Source organism: Eptatretus burgeri, chromosome 2 (genome assembly GCF_056783735.1).
Source record: "Eptatretus burgeri isolate ZD-2024b chromosome 2, Ebu_testis_v1, whole genome shotgun sequence".
NCBI classification, from domain to species: Eukaryota; Metazoa; Chordata; class Myxini; order Myxiniformes; family Myxinidae; genus Eptatretus; species Eptatretus burgeri.
This window is the reverse complement of record NC_140962.1, coordinates 115,134,543-115,149,820: the sequence shown is the minus strand read 5'-3', so window position 1 is coordinate 115,149,820 and position 15,278 is coordinate 115,134,543. Positions and strand designations below refer to the sequence as shown.

The following is a 15,278-nucleotide window of genomic DNA, read 5'->3' as shown; positions in this document are numbered from 1 at the left end:
CACGCGGGGGCTGATTGGCTCGATCGCGGTGAGACCGAAAGGTCCACCCGTGACTGGTTCCCGGCGTTAGTCCGAGAGGGTCACGACTGGATTGTCTGTCCGGTGGGCGACGTGCCGCGATTCGAGTTACGTGGCCGTCAGCACGCCGGCGGGCGCGAATCCGCAACAATATATATATGTTGGGTCGCCGAAATAGGTGACCCTTATTATCAGTAATTCTGTCTGTTTGTTTGGAGTTTGTTCGTTTGTCATCAGCATAATTGGTAGTAAACGTGGGCGGATTTTGACCAAACTCGGGTGGGAGGTACATCTTATGACCTAGTGCTTTGGAAATTGTGATGGTTGCTAGGGACTCTTTGGTTCCCCAGCAACAACCAAAAAACCTTCACAATCGGTACCGTTCACGCGAAATCAATTCCGAAAGCCATTATCCCACGTAGGGTTATGAAATTTGGCACGAATGATCTCCAGGTGATGCTCTATCAAATATATTCCGGTTTTTGTGATATATGGAATACTTTACCCGCAGCGCCTCCTACAATTAGGGTATACGCGAAAATTGGCGAAAATTGAAGGCCTCCTGGCGACCAGGTGAGTGCATCGATACGAATAAAACTTTGCAGGTTCATGGTACTCAATGAGTGCTACAACTTTTCCTCAGGACATATTGACCGATTTCGTTTAGGTCAGGGGTCAAAGGTCAATTAGTGCAAAAATCGATAATATGCGAGAGCTGGAGGTGCCTTCGCGCCAAATGCTACTCCTCCTAGGGTTATGGTCGGATGGTCATGAAAATTCACACTAATCATCTGGAATACATTGTGCACAAACGATCGAGCCGGATTTTCGATTTAGATCTTTGTTCACCCACAGCACCCCCTCGAACTTTGGGGATTTCCGATTTCAAACCGCATTTTCGGTACTTTTCATTCAAATGGACACCGAGTAGTTATCAGTAGATGAAACTGGATGGGATGAGATATGCATAATCTTAAGGTGATTCCCTATCCGTTATATGACATCCATTTTGCTCTGTATCTTACAGTTTCCATGCTCGGCGACCCATCGCCGGCTACCGGCTTGTACAGATATGTGTGTGTAAATATATATCACGGGATATAATCCCCTCAAATCCCCACATGTGTATGTATATATGTATGTGTGTATATATATATATATATATGTATATATATGTATGTATGTATATGTATGTATATATATATATATATATATATATATATATATATATATATATATATATATATATATATATCTTGTTACAGGCCGGGGGTCAGCCGCCAACTAACCGCTCTGAAAGGAGCCGCAAGTTGAGTCGGCCCGACCGATCGCCCGGAATATAGATCGCCGCCCGGATAACTCCGAGCGACGGGTCCTTGTACAAGAACCGAAATACGCCAATGGGCAGATCAAGTGGGTTAGGGTCGATTGCCAAACTTCAATGTACCTAAATACCAACTACCGGGGTATTCCACCCTCGACAGAACTCATACGGAACAAACCGCCAAGGCGAGCCTGTCCGTGCGCGATTCCGAGCGGCGTAATCGCCGAGAACCGTCGGTCCCTATTACAGCAAACCAACGGCTTTCTAACTCCCAGCACACGAAATGTTCAGTCAATGAGGGAATGGACGCAACGAGCAGGTTTACATTCACACAAGGACATTTATTATAATAAAACACGTATGCAATTATACAAGCAACAAAAGCACGACAAAAGAACTACAACCGTCTACTTATTATGTACAGTCATTTGCACTTAACATCAGTTCCTACTTATGAGACGGGCACACGTACGCGCGCACACACACACACACACACACACACACACACACACACACACACACACACACACACACACACACACACACACACACACACACACACACACACACACACACATACACAAAACAGTGGCTGAGGCCTTTAATCACGAGCTCCAGCTCGGAGGACAGGTGAGCTGAAACTCGAACCTTTCTACCTCGTGTGGTCTTCAACTTGTCCGGACCCGGGCTCCAGCGAGAGCGAGCTGGATCCAATCGCCGCGATCCTTCCCGAGCTCCCGCGAATCCTCCCGCGCTTCTCAACACGTGCCGGTGAGACGAGGCGCCGATCCTTCCTGTCGATCGTCGCTTCCCTGAGGATCCAACTCCAAGAAGAGGCCGATGCGTCGCACCAAGCCGGGAAACAAAATGGAGAACGAAAAACTTCATGAACCAAGAGGAAGAGGAAGAAGCCTCCACTCGCAGCTCGAGCCGAACAACCGGCTCAAGTTCCTTCCAAAACAAAGCAGCAGTCAAAGCTCACTGAGCCAGCCGAAGCAAAAAGCTTCCGAAGGCCTCAAGCCAAGCAAGCCAAGCAGGACCCGACGGCTGAACGACTGCTCTCTCCGAAGCAAAAAAGCTTACTCCTCCCACGGGACTCAGCACACGAACTCTGCCCACGGGACTCAGAACGTGACTACCACGGGACTCCCACGGGACTCTTTTTGAACAAAGAAAAGATGTCCTCTTTATCCTTTGCACCCCTCCCCCGCACCCGGCAGGACTCATGCCCTCTTGATCCACCCCCCGCTCAACCATGGGAGGGAGGGAGTTGTTGACGTCACCGCAGGTTCTTCTTCCTCTTCGCAGAAGAGGGGGAGGGACGTCTCCATTGTTCGCTCCCTAACTATTACATCGATCCACAGCTCCTCTAATCAATCTCTGAACATTTAAACAATGGAAGGTGAGCTATCTGGGGAACATGCACTTATCGACATAGCTGACTAAGGGAACCTGTATGTTGTGTGCAATTGAATTCCAAATTCGTAACAATAACAATATATATATATATATATATATATATATATATATATATATATATATATATATATATATATATATATATATATATATATATATATATATATATATATATATATATATATATATATATATATATATATACATATATATACATATGTATATACACATACATATGTATGTACAGTGTAACCTCGATTAACCGCCACCCTCGCCTTCCACCTGGAAATCAGGGTTTCCCAATTTCCATAATGCATTTTTCGATTACGATCCGCCACCACCATCCACCAACGTTTTCCCAGTACATAAGTACTTATAACAATGAAAAACACCCTCGTTTATCCGCCAGCGCTAACCGCCAGCGATCGCCTGTACTTCACCACATCACGATGTCCTTTTAGATGGGTTATTACATCTAACGACCATCCGACAAACCATCTAATAACCATCCAACAAACCATCTAAGACCATCCAACAAACCATATAAGACCATCCAACAGCACCACTGAACAAGCACTTCACTCGCCAAACTGGCGACTCACTGTCCGAGGCAGAATCTCTGGCAGTTCCTTCTCAGCTTCCACAAACTTTCTAACTTCTTTTTTACGAGTATGGGCACGCGTAGAGTGGGGGCGGGGTTTTCCCGGCATGGCCAAAGCCCTGCCCAGAAAGGGCAGACCCATGGGAGCCCCGTCCAATCAGGGCAGACAGACGTCTGTTCCACTGAGCCCCCACCCCGTTCGGGGAGGTCCATAAAAGTTGTGATGCCATCCTCAGCGGAGAGTTCTGAGGGGTTCGGTCGTCGGTTCTGTGTAAGTCTCTTGGAGGAGGAACGAGAGATCTTTTGGAGGAGCAAGTTGGTTGGTGTGCGGTCTACATTTTTCTGGCATTCGTGGAGTTTTCCTGGGTCCCGTCCACGACCCTGATCTCCGCCCTGGGACTCTGACTGCCCCGCTCTGTTTCCTCCACGGGCACGATCCCCACGCGTGTGACTGTGGACCGAGCCGCACGACCAATAGCCGGTGCTGCACCGCGGAGCACTCCCTCCCTTCAACGTGCAGGTACCCACGTGAACTGCGACCCCAGCTCGTCTCTCCCTCTCGGGCTGTGGGGATCTTTCAATAAATCGTCTGAGTGTGTGGGCCCGTCTTATAAGTAGAACTGTTCAGTGTTTTCCTTCATTGTAGATTATTGCTTGCATATCCGCGATAAGTCTTGCCCTTTGTCTTTTTTTTATTTGTGAATAAAACAATTGTAGAAATGTTCCCAGTTCATTTCTGGGCAGTTCCATAATTTTGGACGTACATTTTGGACACATTATTAAGATACCAGACACAAAGATTGAGGATATGAAACTTTTATTTGGCTATGATATGACAAGTGTTTAGTAGAAAACAAGTAACAATGAAAAAATGGTGCCAACACCTTAATAACCTTGGAATAATTAAAAAAAAATACCATGTGTTCGGACATACACAGAAAAAATGAATTTTCTGACTTCAAAAGTTCAATTAAAAATTTCTGTGAAGTGTGCAGATTCTTTTCAAAAAAAGTACATTTATAATTTACAATTTTGGAACAGCTTGTACAATTCCCTTCAAAATGATATATAATTTGTGTTGATAATTTCATTTTTAAATATTGACTTCCTGGTTGACAAATTTATGGAACTGCCCTTCTGTCCTTTCTTGCGTTGGTGCAGCATGGTTCAAATCTGAGTTTAGCCGGGTTTTTATCCCCGATAATCTATTCATCTTCGCCGGCACGGCTTTGGCAGTTCCGCTCGACTGCACCCGAACCGGAGTTGGTAGTCAGGAGTTGGAACTCTACCGCAGTTGGCAGAGTGACCCGGTTCGAGCAAGACGTGCCGAGGGCGTGGTTCCCCGGTAGTCGAAATCGCGTAGTTAATTAGGTAAATTGGTTCTGGACAAAAAGACCCGATGATATGCGGTTGAGATATTGGCGTCCATGGTCGGTTCAGCGACCCACCGGCTCGCGGAATTATCCGGAGCGACGGCCTACAATTCTGGAGAGTCCGGTGGGAATCGACGTCACCTCCCCTCACCTTGTGGTCGTTCTCGCCACCAGACCTCCGGCCAGCAACAACATATATATATATATATATGTACTGTGTGTGTATATATATATATATATATATATATATATATATATATATATATATATATATATATATATATATATATATATATATATATATGTACTGTGTGTGTATATATATATATATATATATATATATATATATATATATATATATATATATGTACTGTGTGTGTATATGTATATATATATATATATATATATATATATATATATATATATATATATATATATATATATGTATATATATATATATATATATATATATATATATATATATATATATATATATATTAGCCTGGTGTTGGCGCAGTGGTTAGGGCAGCGGCTTGGGATCCAAAAGGTCCTGAGTTCAAGCCACGTTGGGCCACTGAATTAATACACCAGGGGGTTGACTCAGCCTGTCATCCTTCCGAGGTCGGCGAAATGAGTCCCAGTATACTGGGCCGGTGTATACCCCGGTTAAAATAGGTGTAGCATATCCCTGTGTCATAAGAGGCGACCAGGGTTGCGTCAGGAAGGGCATCCGGCGTAAAACATGTGCCAAATCACAATCCGGATCATAACGATGATCCGCTGTGGCGACCCCTAACGGGAGCAGCCGAAAGAGGATATATATATATATATATATATATATATATATATATATATATATACATATATATATATACATATATACATATATACAGTCATGCGCCACTTAACGACGGGGTTACGTTCTGAGAAACGCGTCGTTAAGCGACGTCGTCGTTGTGCGAACATCTTTTTTTTTTCGTTTTCGTTTTCGAACATCGTACTTGCACAAAACTACACACCTAGGCTATATAGTATAGCCTATTGCTCCTTCGATACAAACCTGTGCAGCATGTTACTGTACTGAATACTGTCGGCAATTGTAACACGCATCCAAGAGAGACTGAAGACACGTTAGTTTTACCTTTGTGCTGTTCATGACGGTCATCGGTGTTGTTCGCAGCAGCTTACAATCTCCTCTCGCATTGATTATAGAAAGATGAATGAATAGCGTTTGGATTTTATAAATACGTAATCATTGCATCGATGTTATAATTTATAAATGAAGAAACGAGCTCCTGTCAATTGTGATATATATTTTCGGAACAGTGCGATTGTTTTAACAACATGAAAAGCTTCACCAAAAATAAATTTGTGTTTTAATTTTGACTGTAACAACGATTTATTCACGGAATTCTTCAATTCAAAGGTAATTTACTTGCTAGAAGGTAAACGTGCAAACACTGGTTCAGTTTGAAAGCCGATTTCCTTGAATCCCGATTCAGCACGACCCTGCTTTTTTCGTGATGACATTTTATGGACCTCAACGATCGCATTATAACAGGGCCACACTGTCGTTTATTATCATTATGAAGTATTATGTACTGTACAGCGTACATAATTGTATGTGCTATTTTTTATACGACTGGCAGCGCAACGTCGGTTATGAATTTTTCAGCTACATTTTTTTTTTCATTTTTTTTTTTTCAGAGCTGGCAGATCCATCGTGTATGCGATCCGTCGTTGCCCGGAACGTCGTTAAGCGGCGCATGACTGTATATATATATATATATATATATATATATATATATATATATATATATTTCTTCTTCTTCTTTCGGCTGCTCCCGTTAGGGGTCGCCACAGCGGATCATCCGTATGATCCGCATAGTGATTTGGCAGAGGTTTTACGCCGGATGCTCTTCCTGACGCAACCCTGGTCGCCTCTTATGACACAGGGATATGCTACACCTATTTTAACCGGGGTATACACCGGCCCAGTATACTGGTACTCATTTCGCCAACGTCGGAAGGATGACAGGCTGAGTCAACCCCCTGGTGTATTAATTCAGTGGCCCAACGGGGCTTGAACTCAGGACCTTTTGGATCCCAAGCCGCTGCCCTAACCACTGCGCCAACACCAGGTACATGTGTATATATATATATATATGTATGTATATATATATATATATGTATGTATATATATATATATATATATATGTATATAGTTACGGTGCCGGGGGGTCGTCGGCCGCCAACCGACCGCTCTGACGGAGCCGCAAGTCGAGTCGGCCCGACCGATCGCCCGGAATATAGATCACCGCCCGGATAAGTCCGAGTCGACGGGTCCTTGTACAAGAACCGAAATACGCCAATTGGCAGATCACGTGGGGTGGGGTCGATGGCCAATCTTCAATGTACCTAAATACCCACGTGATCCAACTACCGGGGTATTCCACCCTCGACGGAACTCGTACGGAACAAACCGCTGAGGCAAGCCTGTCCCGTGCGCGATTCCGAGCGGCTTAATCACCGAGAACCGTCGGTCCAAATGTCCCCCTTTTAGGGCAAACCAATGGCTTTCTAACTCCCAACACACGAAATGCTCAGTCAATGAAAGAATCGACACGATGAGCTGAAAACGTTTAACAATTGGGGTATTTACTAATAATAATGGGGAACGAGGGAAGCACGTAAGAGCAGAACTATTCCGACTATACGAAATGCAATGCGAAGATTTACAGCACACAAAGCACTTAACAATTTCCTACTTATTAGACGGGCCCATGGACACACATTCGCACACACACACACACACACCCAAGAAATGGTGGCTGAGGCCTTTAATCATGAGCTCCAGCTCGGAGGACAGGTGAGCTGAAACCCAGAGCCTATCTCGAACCTCTCCACCTCGTGTGGTCTTCTTCTTGGTTCGTGGAGCTCTTTGTTCTCCGTTTGGTTCCCGGCTTGGTGCGACTCATCGACCTTTTCTTGGAGGTGGTTCTTCAAGATAGCGACGCATCGACGGGAAGGATTGGCGCCTCGTCTCACCAGCACGTGTTGAGAAGCGCGGGAGGATTCGCTGGAGTTCAGGAAGGATCGCGGCTCACGGCGATTGGGTCCAGCTCGCTCTCGCTGGAGCCCGGGTCCGAACAACTTGAAGACCACACGAGGTGGAGAGGTTTGAGATAGGTTCTGGCTTTCAGCTCAGCTGTCCTCCGGGCTGGAGCCCGTTATTAAAGGCCTCAGCCACCATTACTTGGGTGTGTGTGTGTGCGAACGTGTGTCTGTGTGCCTGTCTAATAAGTCGGAAATTGTTAAGTGCTTTGTGTGCTGTAAATCTTTGCATTGCATTTCGTAAAGTCGGAATTGTTCTGCTCTTACATGCTTCCCTAGTTCCCCATTATTATTAATAAATACCCCAATTGTTAAATGTTTTCAGCTCATTGCGTCGATTCTTTCATTGACTCAGCATTTTGTGTGTTGGTAGTTATAAAGCTGTTGGTTTGCCGAACCGACGAGGGGGACATTTGGACCGACGGTTCTCGGCGATTAAGCCGCTCGGAATCGCGCACGGGACAGGCTTGCCTCAGCGGTTTGTTCCGTACGAGTTCCGTCGAGGGTGGAATACCCCGGTAGTTGGATCACGTGGGTATTTAGGTACATTGAAGATTGCTAATCAACCCTACCCCACATGATCTGCCCATTTGCGTATTTCGGTTCTTGTACAAGGACCCGTCGCTCAGACTTATCCGGGCGGTGATCTATATTCCGGGCAATCGGTTGGGCCGACTCGACTTGCGGCTCTGTTCAGAGCGGTCGGTTCGCGGCCAACCCCCGGCACCGTAACAATATATATATATATATATATATATATATATATATATATATATATATATATATATATATATATATATATATATATATATATATATATATATATATATATATATATATATATATATATATATATATACTAGCGATACCCATGCACATGCACGGGATAGCAGTACAACATCGCTGGTAGCAGATGACAGACCGTACACGGGGAATGACAAAAATACGCATTGTGCAAAATTCAAGTGGTACTATGGAACGCCAAGACTTCCCAAACATTTTCGGCATGTCCGCTAAGTGCCAGAGCAGTTTCATAGGGATCGTGTGACGGCGAGCCGAGTTTTTAGTGTGCAAGCTTGGTATTATAAAAGAAGAAGATATATATATATATATATGTATTTTGATGTCGTCCACGGATTATGTCTCGCACGGTGAAACCGCATAATCCACAGCTAACAACAACCGCCTGTCTGCCACCCAGACGGTGGTTCCCGCTTATGCAAACCAATCAACCAAAAGGCACGTGGTGCGATTGGTGGGTCAATCGAAATGTTTGGTGCGTGACAAGCATTCCCCCAATCTCCAATTGACATAAAGTCCTACACCAAAGTGGGTTATTATCCCCCGCCAACCAACGAAGTTGACGGGGATATTGAAATGGCTTCCGTCCGTCCGTCCGTCACATTTCGTTTCCGGTGCTAAACTACAAATCCCCTCAAGATATATTTACGAAATTTGGTACACATATCAAGCAAGTGGTGAACTGGTGCCTTTTGATATTTTCTAATTGATCGGTCACATGGTTTGGCAGCCATGTTGGATTCAAGAAAAATATTAAATAAAGTTTTCTCTGGAATCACATAACCTAACGAAGCGAAAATTTGCAACTATCATCTTCCATCATGTCTGCATACATCGTAAAAATTATGACGTCACAAGTCACATGGCTTGGTGGCCATCTTGGATAGAAAAACACACCTCATCCGATTAACATGAAACTTCACACACGTATTCCACTGGAGGATTGGAGGCAGAATGTAAATTTATGGTGTCATAGGTCACATGGTTCGTCAGCTATCTTGGATTGAAAATTAATAAATTTTAAAAATCTTCTTCTCCAGAACGGCTGGACAGATTGAGGCAAAATTTCACATCCACTTTCCCCAACACATCCTTTCAGAAGTTTGTTAATTTTTAATTGATAGGTCACATGGTTTGGTGGCCATATTGAATTTACCCTTAAACCTTCAAACATCTTCTTCTCCAGAACGGCTGGTCAGATCAAGGGGAAACCTCACATACATATTGCACATGTTTAGGGAATATAAGTTTGTTAATCCTCATTTACTATGGCGGGGGATATCGAAGACTTTGTTTTACATTACAGCCAGGAGATGGGATTGATGTTTGAAGAATTGACGGACGGTTATGACGTCCTGATGAGAAATAAACCCCAAAATCCAGATAGACGGTTCCGTTTGATGGTTCACCAATGTTGATCCCATAATCTCTCTCTGGTTGACCAAGTTGCCAGGCTGAGGCCTCCAGGTTGGAGGTGGCGCTTGTTCATAGAAGAGTGGTTAGCACAGACGAGTAGATTACCTGTCCCATGGATGGGTGGCAGAGGTGGTGGTAGTCATCACATGATTTCCTTGTCCTTCACGGTTCGGGGATCTGCAGTTGTGATTTTGTTCCTTTTTCGCATGCCATTTTTTCCGAACGAGGCGTCGATTCCTGAATGGCTTTTATGGGGTTGTAATTAAAAATAGTCACGTGGTGACACGGAATATGTTGTCACAGCATTTTTTTGAAAATGTTGTGCAGTAACAGGTTATGAGCGAGTTTGTACATCTTCGCTCATGAGCTAAAAAGTATAGTGATCCAGTCATGCATACCAAGTACAATATAGCTGAGTTTTGTGGCCGTTGATGCATTGTCTATGAGATAATAAACACTTAGCTCCATGTTAGTATAGATTATGAGGTGATTGAGGTATGCTAACCACCATGGGTAGCAAGGAAAAGCTGTTGGTTAGCATAGCTCGATCACATTTTGTTGATTTCTTCCATTGTTCAACCTATCTGTTGATGTGTTCACCAGCCTTCACCATCAAGAATAGTTCTTCATTATATATTTTAACTCAAGAGTTATGGAAGAGTAAAATGACAAAGAATATGGATGTGTTGACTGACAGGTGGGTGGGTACAGTGGGACACAATATGTATGTATATCAACAGGATTGAAAGATAAATAGATACTTTTAGATTGATAATGTATAAAACATTAGCTGGCTATCTTGTTGATTGTTTATATTGTGATTAATAAATTATAGCACCTGCCTTTGTATATCTATATAGGGTATGTGACTCGAGCACTGCAGCTATAGAAGCCCTACGAAATCGTGTGGCAGAGCTGGAAGCCCTGACTTGTCATGGCGAGAATTACAAGTGCCTCATATGCATGGTGAGAATTTGTATTGGCGTCATCAGTTGATCTCACAGACCTCCCTTAAAGCAAGTATCAGACATGCCAATAATTTGACCAATTCGTGGATTTTGTCTTTCTGCCTTAAATTGTCGGTGAAGAATTGAAAAACTAATTGATTTAGTTATCCTCCTCTTTCACCAATACTGCCATATTGATTGTATCTAAGACTCCATATTTGGCTCTCATCTCTTGAGTTGCTAGAAGGTAAATATTTACCTGTGATATTTCCCTCCTGTGATATTTGACTTTATTTCTATTGTCATGATTGATATTATTTATCATTCTTTGCAATGTTTATTATTAGGGTACCCAGTCAAATGGACTGGGTAACCTATTGTTTTTATTCTGTTTATTTCTTTTTCTTTTTCCGCCGGCAATTTTCAGGTTCTTTTGCTTTAAAAGTCATTTTCTCATGAACGGTAAGTCCGATCGACACGAAATTTTCACCATAGTATGTATCGTTTTTGTTGGCATACTTAATTGATAATTATGATGTCATAGGTCACGTGGTGCAGGCGCCATCTTGAAAAAAACCGATAACCTTTGGACCTCTGTATCTCTGAAACCGTGCAATGGAAAATTTTTTTGCTTCATACATTTTAATAAGCTCCCCCATGGGAAACACGGGTGATTTTTTGTGACATCATCGGTGAAGCAGCATGCTAGTGAAAATTCGTCAAGTAGAACGCTGCATGGGAAAAATCTGAAATTTCTTGAGCGTCATCCACACAACAAATCACCGTGGGAAAAAATTTATTATGGCATCATAGGTGACTTGGTTCGGCAGCCATCTTGTTTTGACAAAAATAATTAAAAACATCTTCTTCTCCAGAACGGCTGAACAGATTGAGGCGAAACTTTACACCCACATTCCCCAATGACATCCTTTTACAAGTTTGTTAATTTCTTATTGATAGGCCACATGGTTTGGTGACCATCTTGAATTTACCCTAAAACCTTCAAACATCCTCTTCTCCAGAACAGCTGGTCAGATCAAGGGAAACTTCACATACCTATTGCACACACGTAGTGAATATGTTTGTTTATGAATAATTGATCGGTCACATGGTTTAGCAGCCATGTTGGATTCAAGAATAATATTAAATAATGTTTTCTCTGGAACCACATAACCTATTGAAGCGAAACTTGGCAACTGTAATCTACCCCCATACCTGCATATACGGTTAAAATTATGACATCACACGTCACATGGTTTGGTGGCCATCTTGGATAGAAAAACGCACCTTATCCCATTAACACAAAACTTCACATACATGTTCCACTACACGATTGGAAGCAGAATATAAATTTATGATGTCATAGGTCACATGGTTCGTCAGCCATCTTGGATTGAAAATTAATAAATTTAAAAAATCTTCTTCTCCAGAACGGCTCGACAGATTGAGGAAAAAATTCACACACACTTTCCCCAAGACATCCTTTCACAAGTTGGTTAATTTCTAATTGTTAGGTCAAATTGTTTGGTGGCCATATTGAATTTAACCTAAAACCTTCAAACATCCTCTTCTCCAGAACGGCTGGTCAGATCAAGGGGAAACTTCACAAACGTATTGCACACGAGCAGTGAATATAAGTTTGTTAATTTCTAATTGATAGGTCACATGGTTTGGCAGCCATGTTGGATTCAAGAATTATATTAAATAATGTTTTCTCTGGAACCACATAACCTATCGAAGCGAAACTTGACAAATATAATCTACCCCCATGCCTGCAAGACGGTAAAAATTATGATGTCACAAGGTTTGGAGGCCATCTTGGATCGAAAAATGCATCTTGTCCGATCAACACGAAACTTAACAAGCAGAATCCACTTCCTCATTAGATGGAGAATTTAAATTTATGTTGTAATCGGGCACATGGTAAGACAGCCATATTGGATTGAAACTTAATAACTTTAAAAGTGTTCTTCTCTGAAACGGCTGAACAGATCGAGGCGAAATTCCACATGTATGACCACCTCTCCATGACAAACAAAAAGTTATCTCTCCCTTTTGATGTACGACACATCGTTTGGCAGCCATGGTGGATTGAAGGAAAAATATTAATTAATGTTTACTCTGGAACTACTGCATCAATAAATGTGAAGCTTCAGAGTTATGATGGAACAGTCATGTGGAATGAAAGGTTGAAATTTCAACTCGATCGGGCCCACGGTTTGGCAGCCATGTTGGATTGAAGGGGAAATATTAAGTAATATTTACTCTGGAACTGCTGTGTCAATAAATGTGAAGCTTAATTATTATCTCGACGACATTTGAAACATAGGTTTAAAATTTCAACCCAATCGGCCACGCGGTTTGACAGCCAGAATTATTTAATTATTTGAATTTGAGAACTTTTAGTTTTTTTTCCAGAAGGCTCACTTGGCTGCACCTGCATGCGTTTGATGGTACAAGAATAGTAATTCAATTGATACCGACAATGTCCCCAGGAAAAAGGGCTGACTGCATACATAATATATAGATTGAACACTTTGTGCTACCCGGTTCGTAACTCGTCAGTCCCACGTTGTATCAAAGCAGGGCTGTATTTGTATCAATATTAAATAATGTTTTGTCTGGAACCACTTATCGTATCGAAGCAAAACTTTGCAACTGTCATCTACAGAAAGTGTCATGTTGTATCAAAGGCGGACGTCTGGGTACCCGGTCATCACTGCCAGCAGTTATAAAGTGGCAGTTCTAAGTTATTATTATTATTATTATTATTATTATTATTATTATTATTATTATTATTGAAATTCTGCATGTGCAGTATTATTTGCTTTTTTTCTCTTCTTTTTTTTAAAAAAACCCATCTCCACCACAATGCCACTACATTTTTTGATATCATTATGTGGTTCATGACTTTGTTACCATGAATTGTTCTGGAAGTGCTCTGCTGTTAATGAAATGGTCAGCATGTACTGTATATGTGCATCCAGCGAACTGTTTATACAAGTGCAATTTCCCACCATCCTGCTGTACCTTATTATGCTTGAGAAACATATGGCCCAGTATTCTGTTTAAACATGATTGTTTGCCTTCTGCTGGGTTGCTGAAAGCAGTAGAATATGTTTTAGACATTGATACAAACAAGGCATACAAAAGTAATTTGTTCAGCTGCAGGCTTTTCATAATGTGTATAACAAGGGGGTAATAAACTTGATCTTGATCAGATAAACTTAAATAATCACCTTCCTACTTGTTTTTATCCAACCCAAGTTGACACTTTAATTACACTCTTTCCCTTTATTCCATGCCAAGTGCACCTTCCTTTAGCCCTTCTCACAGTCCCTCATAACTCCTGGAAACAGCCATACTTTTCCCGCAAATGTGGCATAAAATGTGCAAACAAAAATTATTTTGAACACATTTTCTTAAATCTTGAATTATTGCATTCTTTCACTTAAAATAGTATGACCTTGTAAAACATTGTTACCTCCACCACCGAAGTTGAAGGAGGTTATGTTTTCACCCCTCTCTGTTTGTTTGTTTGTCTGTCTGTGTGCAGGATATCTCAAAAAGTTGTGGACAGATCTGGATGAAATTTGGTGGGCAGGTTTAGTGTGTGATAAGGACGAAGTGATTATATTTTGGTGAATATCCGGATCTGATGACTGGAATTTTTTTAAAGTCATTCTTCACCATTGAGAGATGGGGCCAAAAACGATATATAGCACTATATCTCAAAAAGTTTTGGACGGATTCAGACAAAACTTGGTGGACACGGGTGTGTGACAAGGAAGAATTGATTCAATTTTGGTGAAGATCCGAATCCAGATCTGGATACGAGAATTATTTAATTTTTGAAGTGATTCTTCACCATTGAAAGATAGGGCCAAAAACGATATAGTACTGTATAGCATATTTCAAAAATATATTGGGCCTGATATGATCTCGTGGATCAGGCATTACGTGGCGGAGGTATGCGCTCGACCGAGTGCCCTTCTAGTTTGTAAAAGTTTTTATTTTGGCTTGCTATGTTGCGTATTGAAAAATAAATTTTACTCGTTCGCAATTTGGGGGAAACGGGGGGGGGGGTTTACTCCACGCACCCCTGATCCGACTCCCGTGAATTTCTCTACGGAGGCGTAGGGACCGAATCGCACTCCTGAATACCAAACGTTATGGGGCCAGGTATCGGTGGCGAGCACGACCGCTAGAGGGAGCAGTGGAGTCGGCTCCACCGAACACACCGGAATTGAGGTCGTGCCTTTTGG

The 15,278-nt window shown here is 42.2% G+C and overlaps 1 protein-coding gene across 7 annotated transcripts in view; it reads left to right on the top strand.

The window, feature by feature from the left end:
• The window catches only part of LOC147032882 (E3 ubiquitin-protein ligase RNF220-like), a 127,612-nt gene that overhangs the window by 100,531 nt on the left and 11,803 nt on the right, over positions 1 to 15,278 (top strand). For all 7 annotated transcript variants that reach the window (XR_015055387.1, XM_085870851.1, XM_085870848.1 and 4 more), the window contains one exon: positions 10,927 to 11,032. Coding sequence is in view for 6 of the 7 variants with exons in the window: in XM_085870851.1 (XP_085726977.1) it covers positions 10,927 to 11,032 (106 nt within the window). In the remaining variant the exon portion in view is untranslated. The remainder of the gene's footprint in view (positions 1 to 10,926; positions 11,033 to 15,278) is intronic.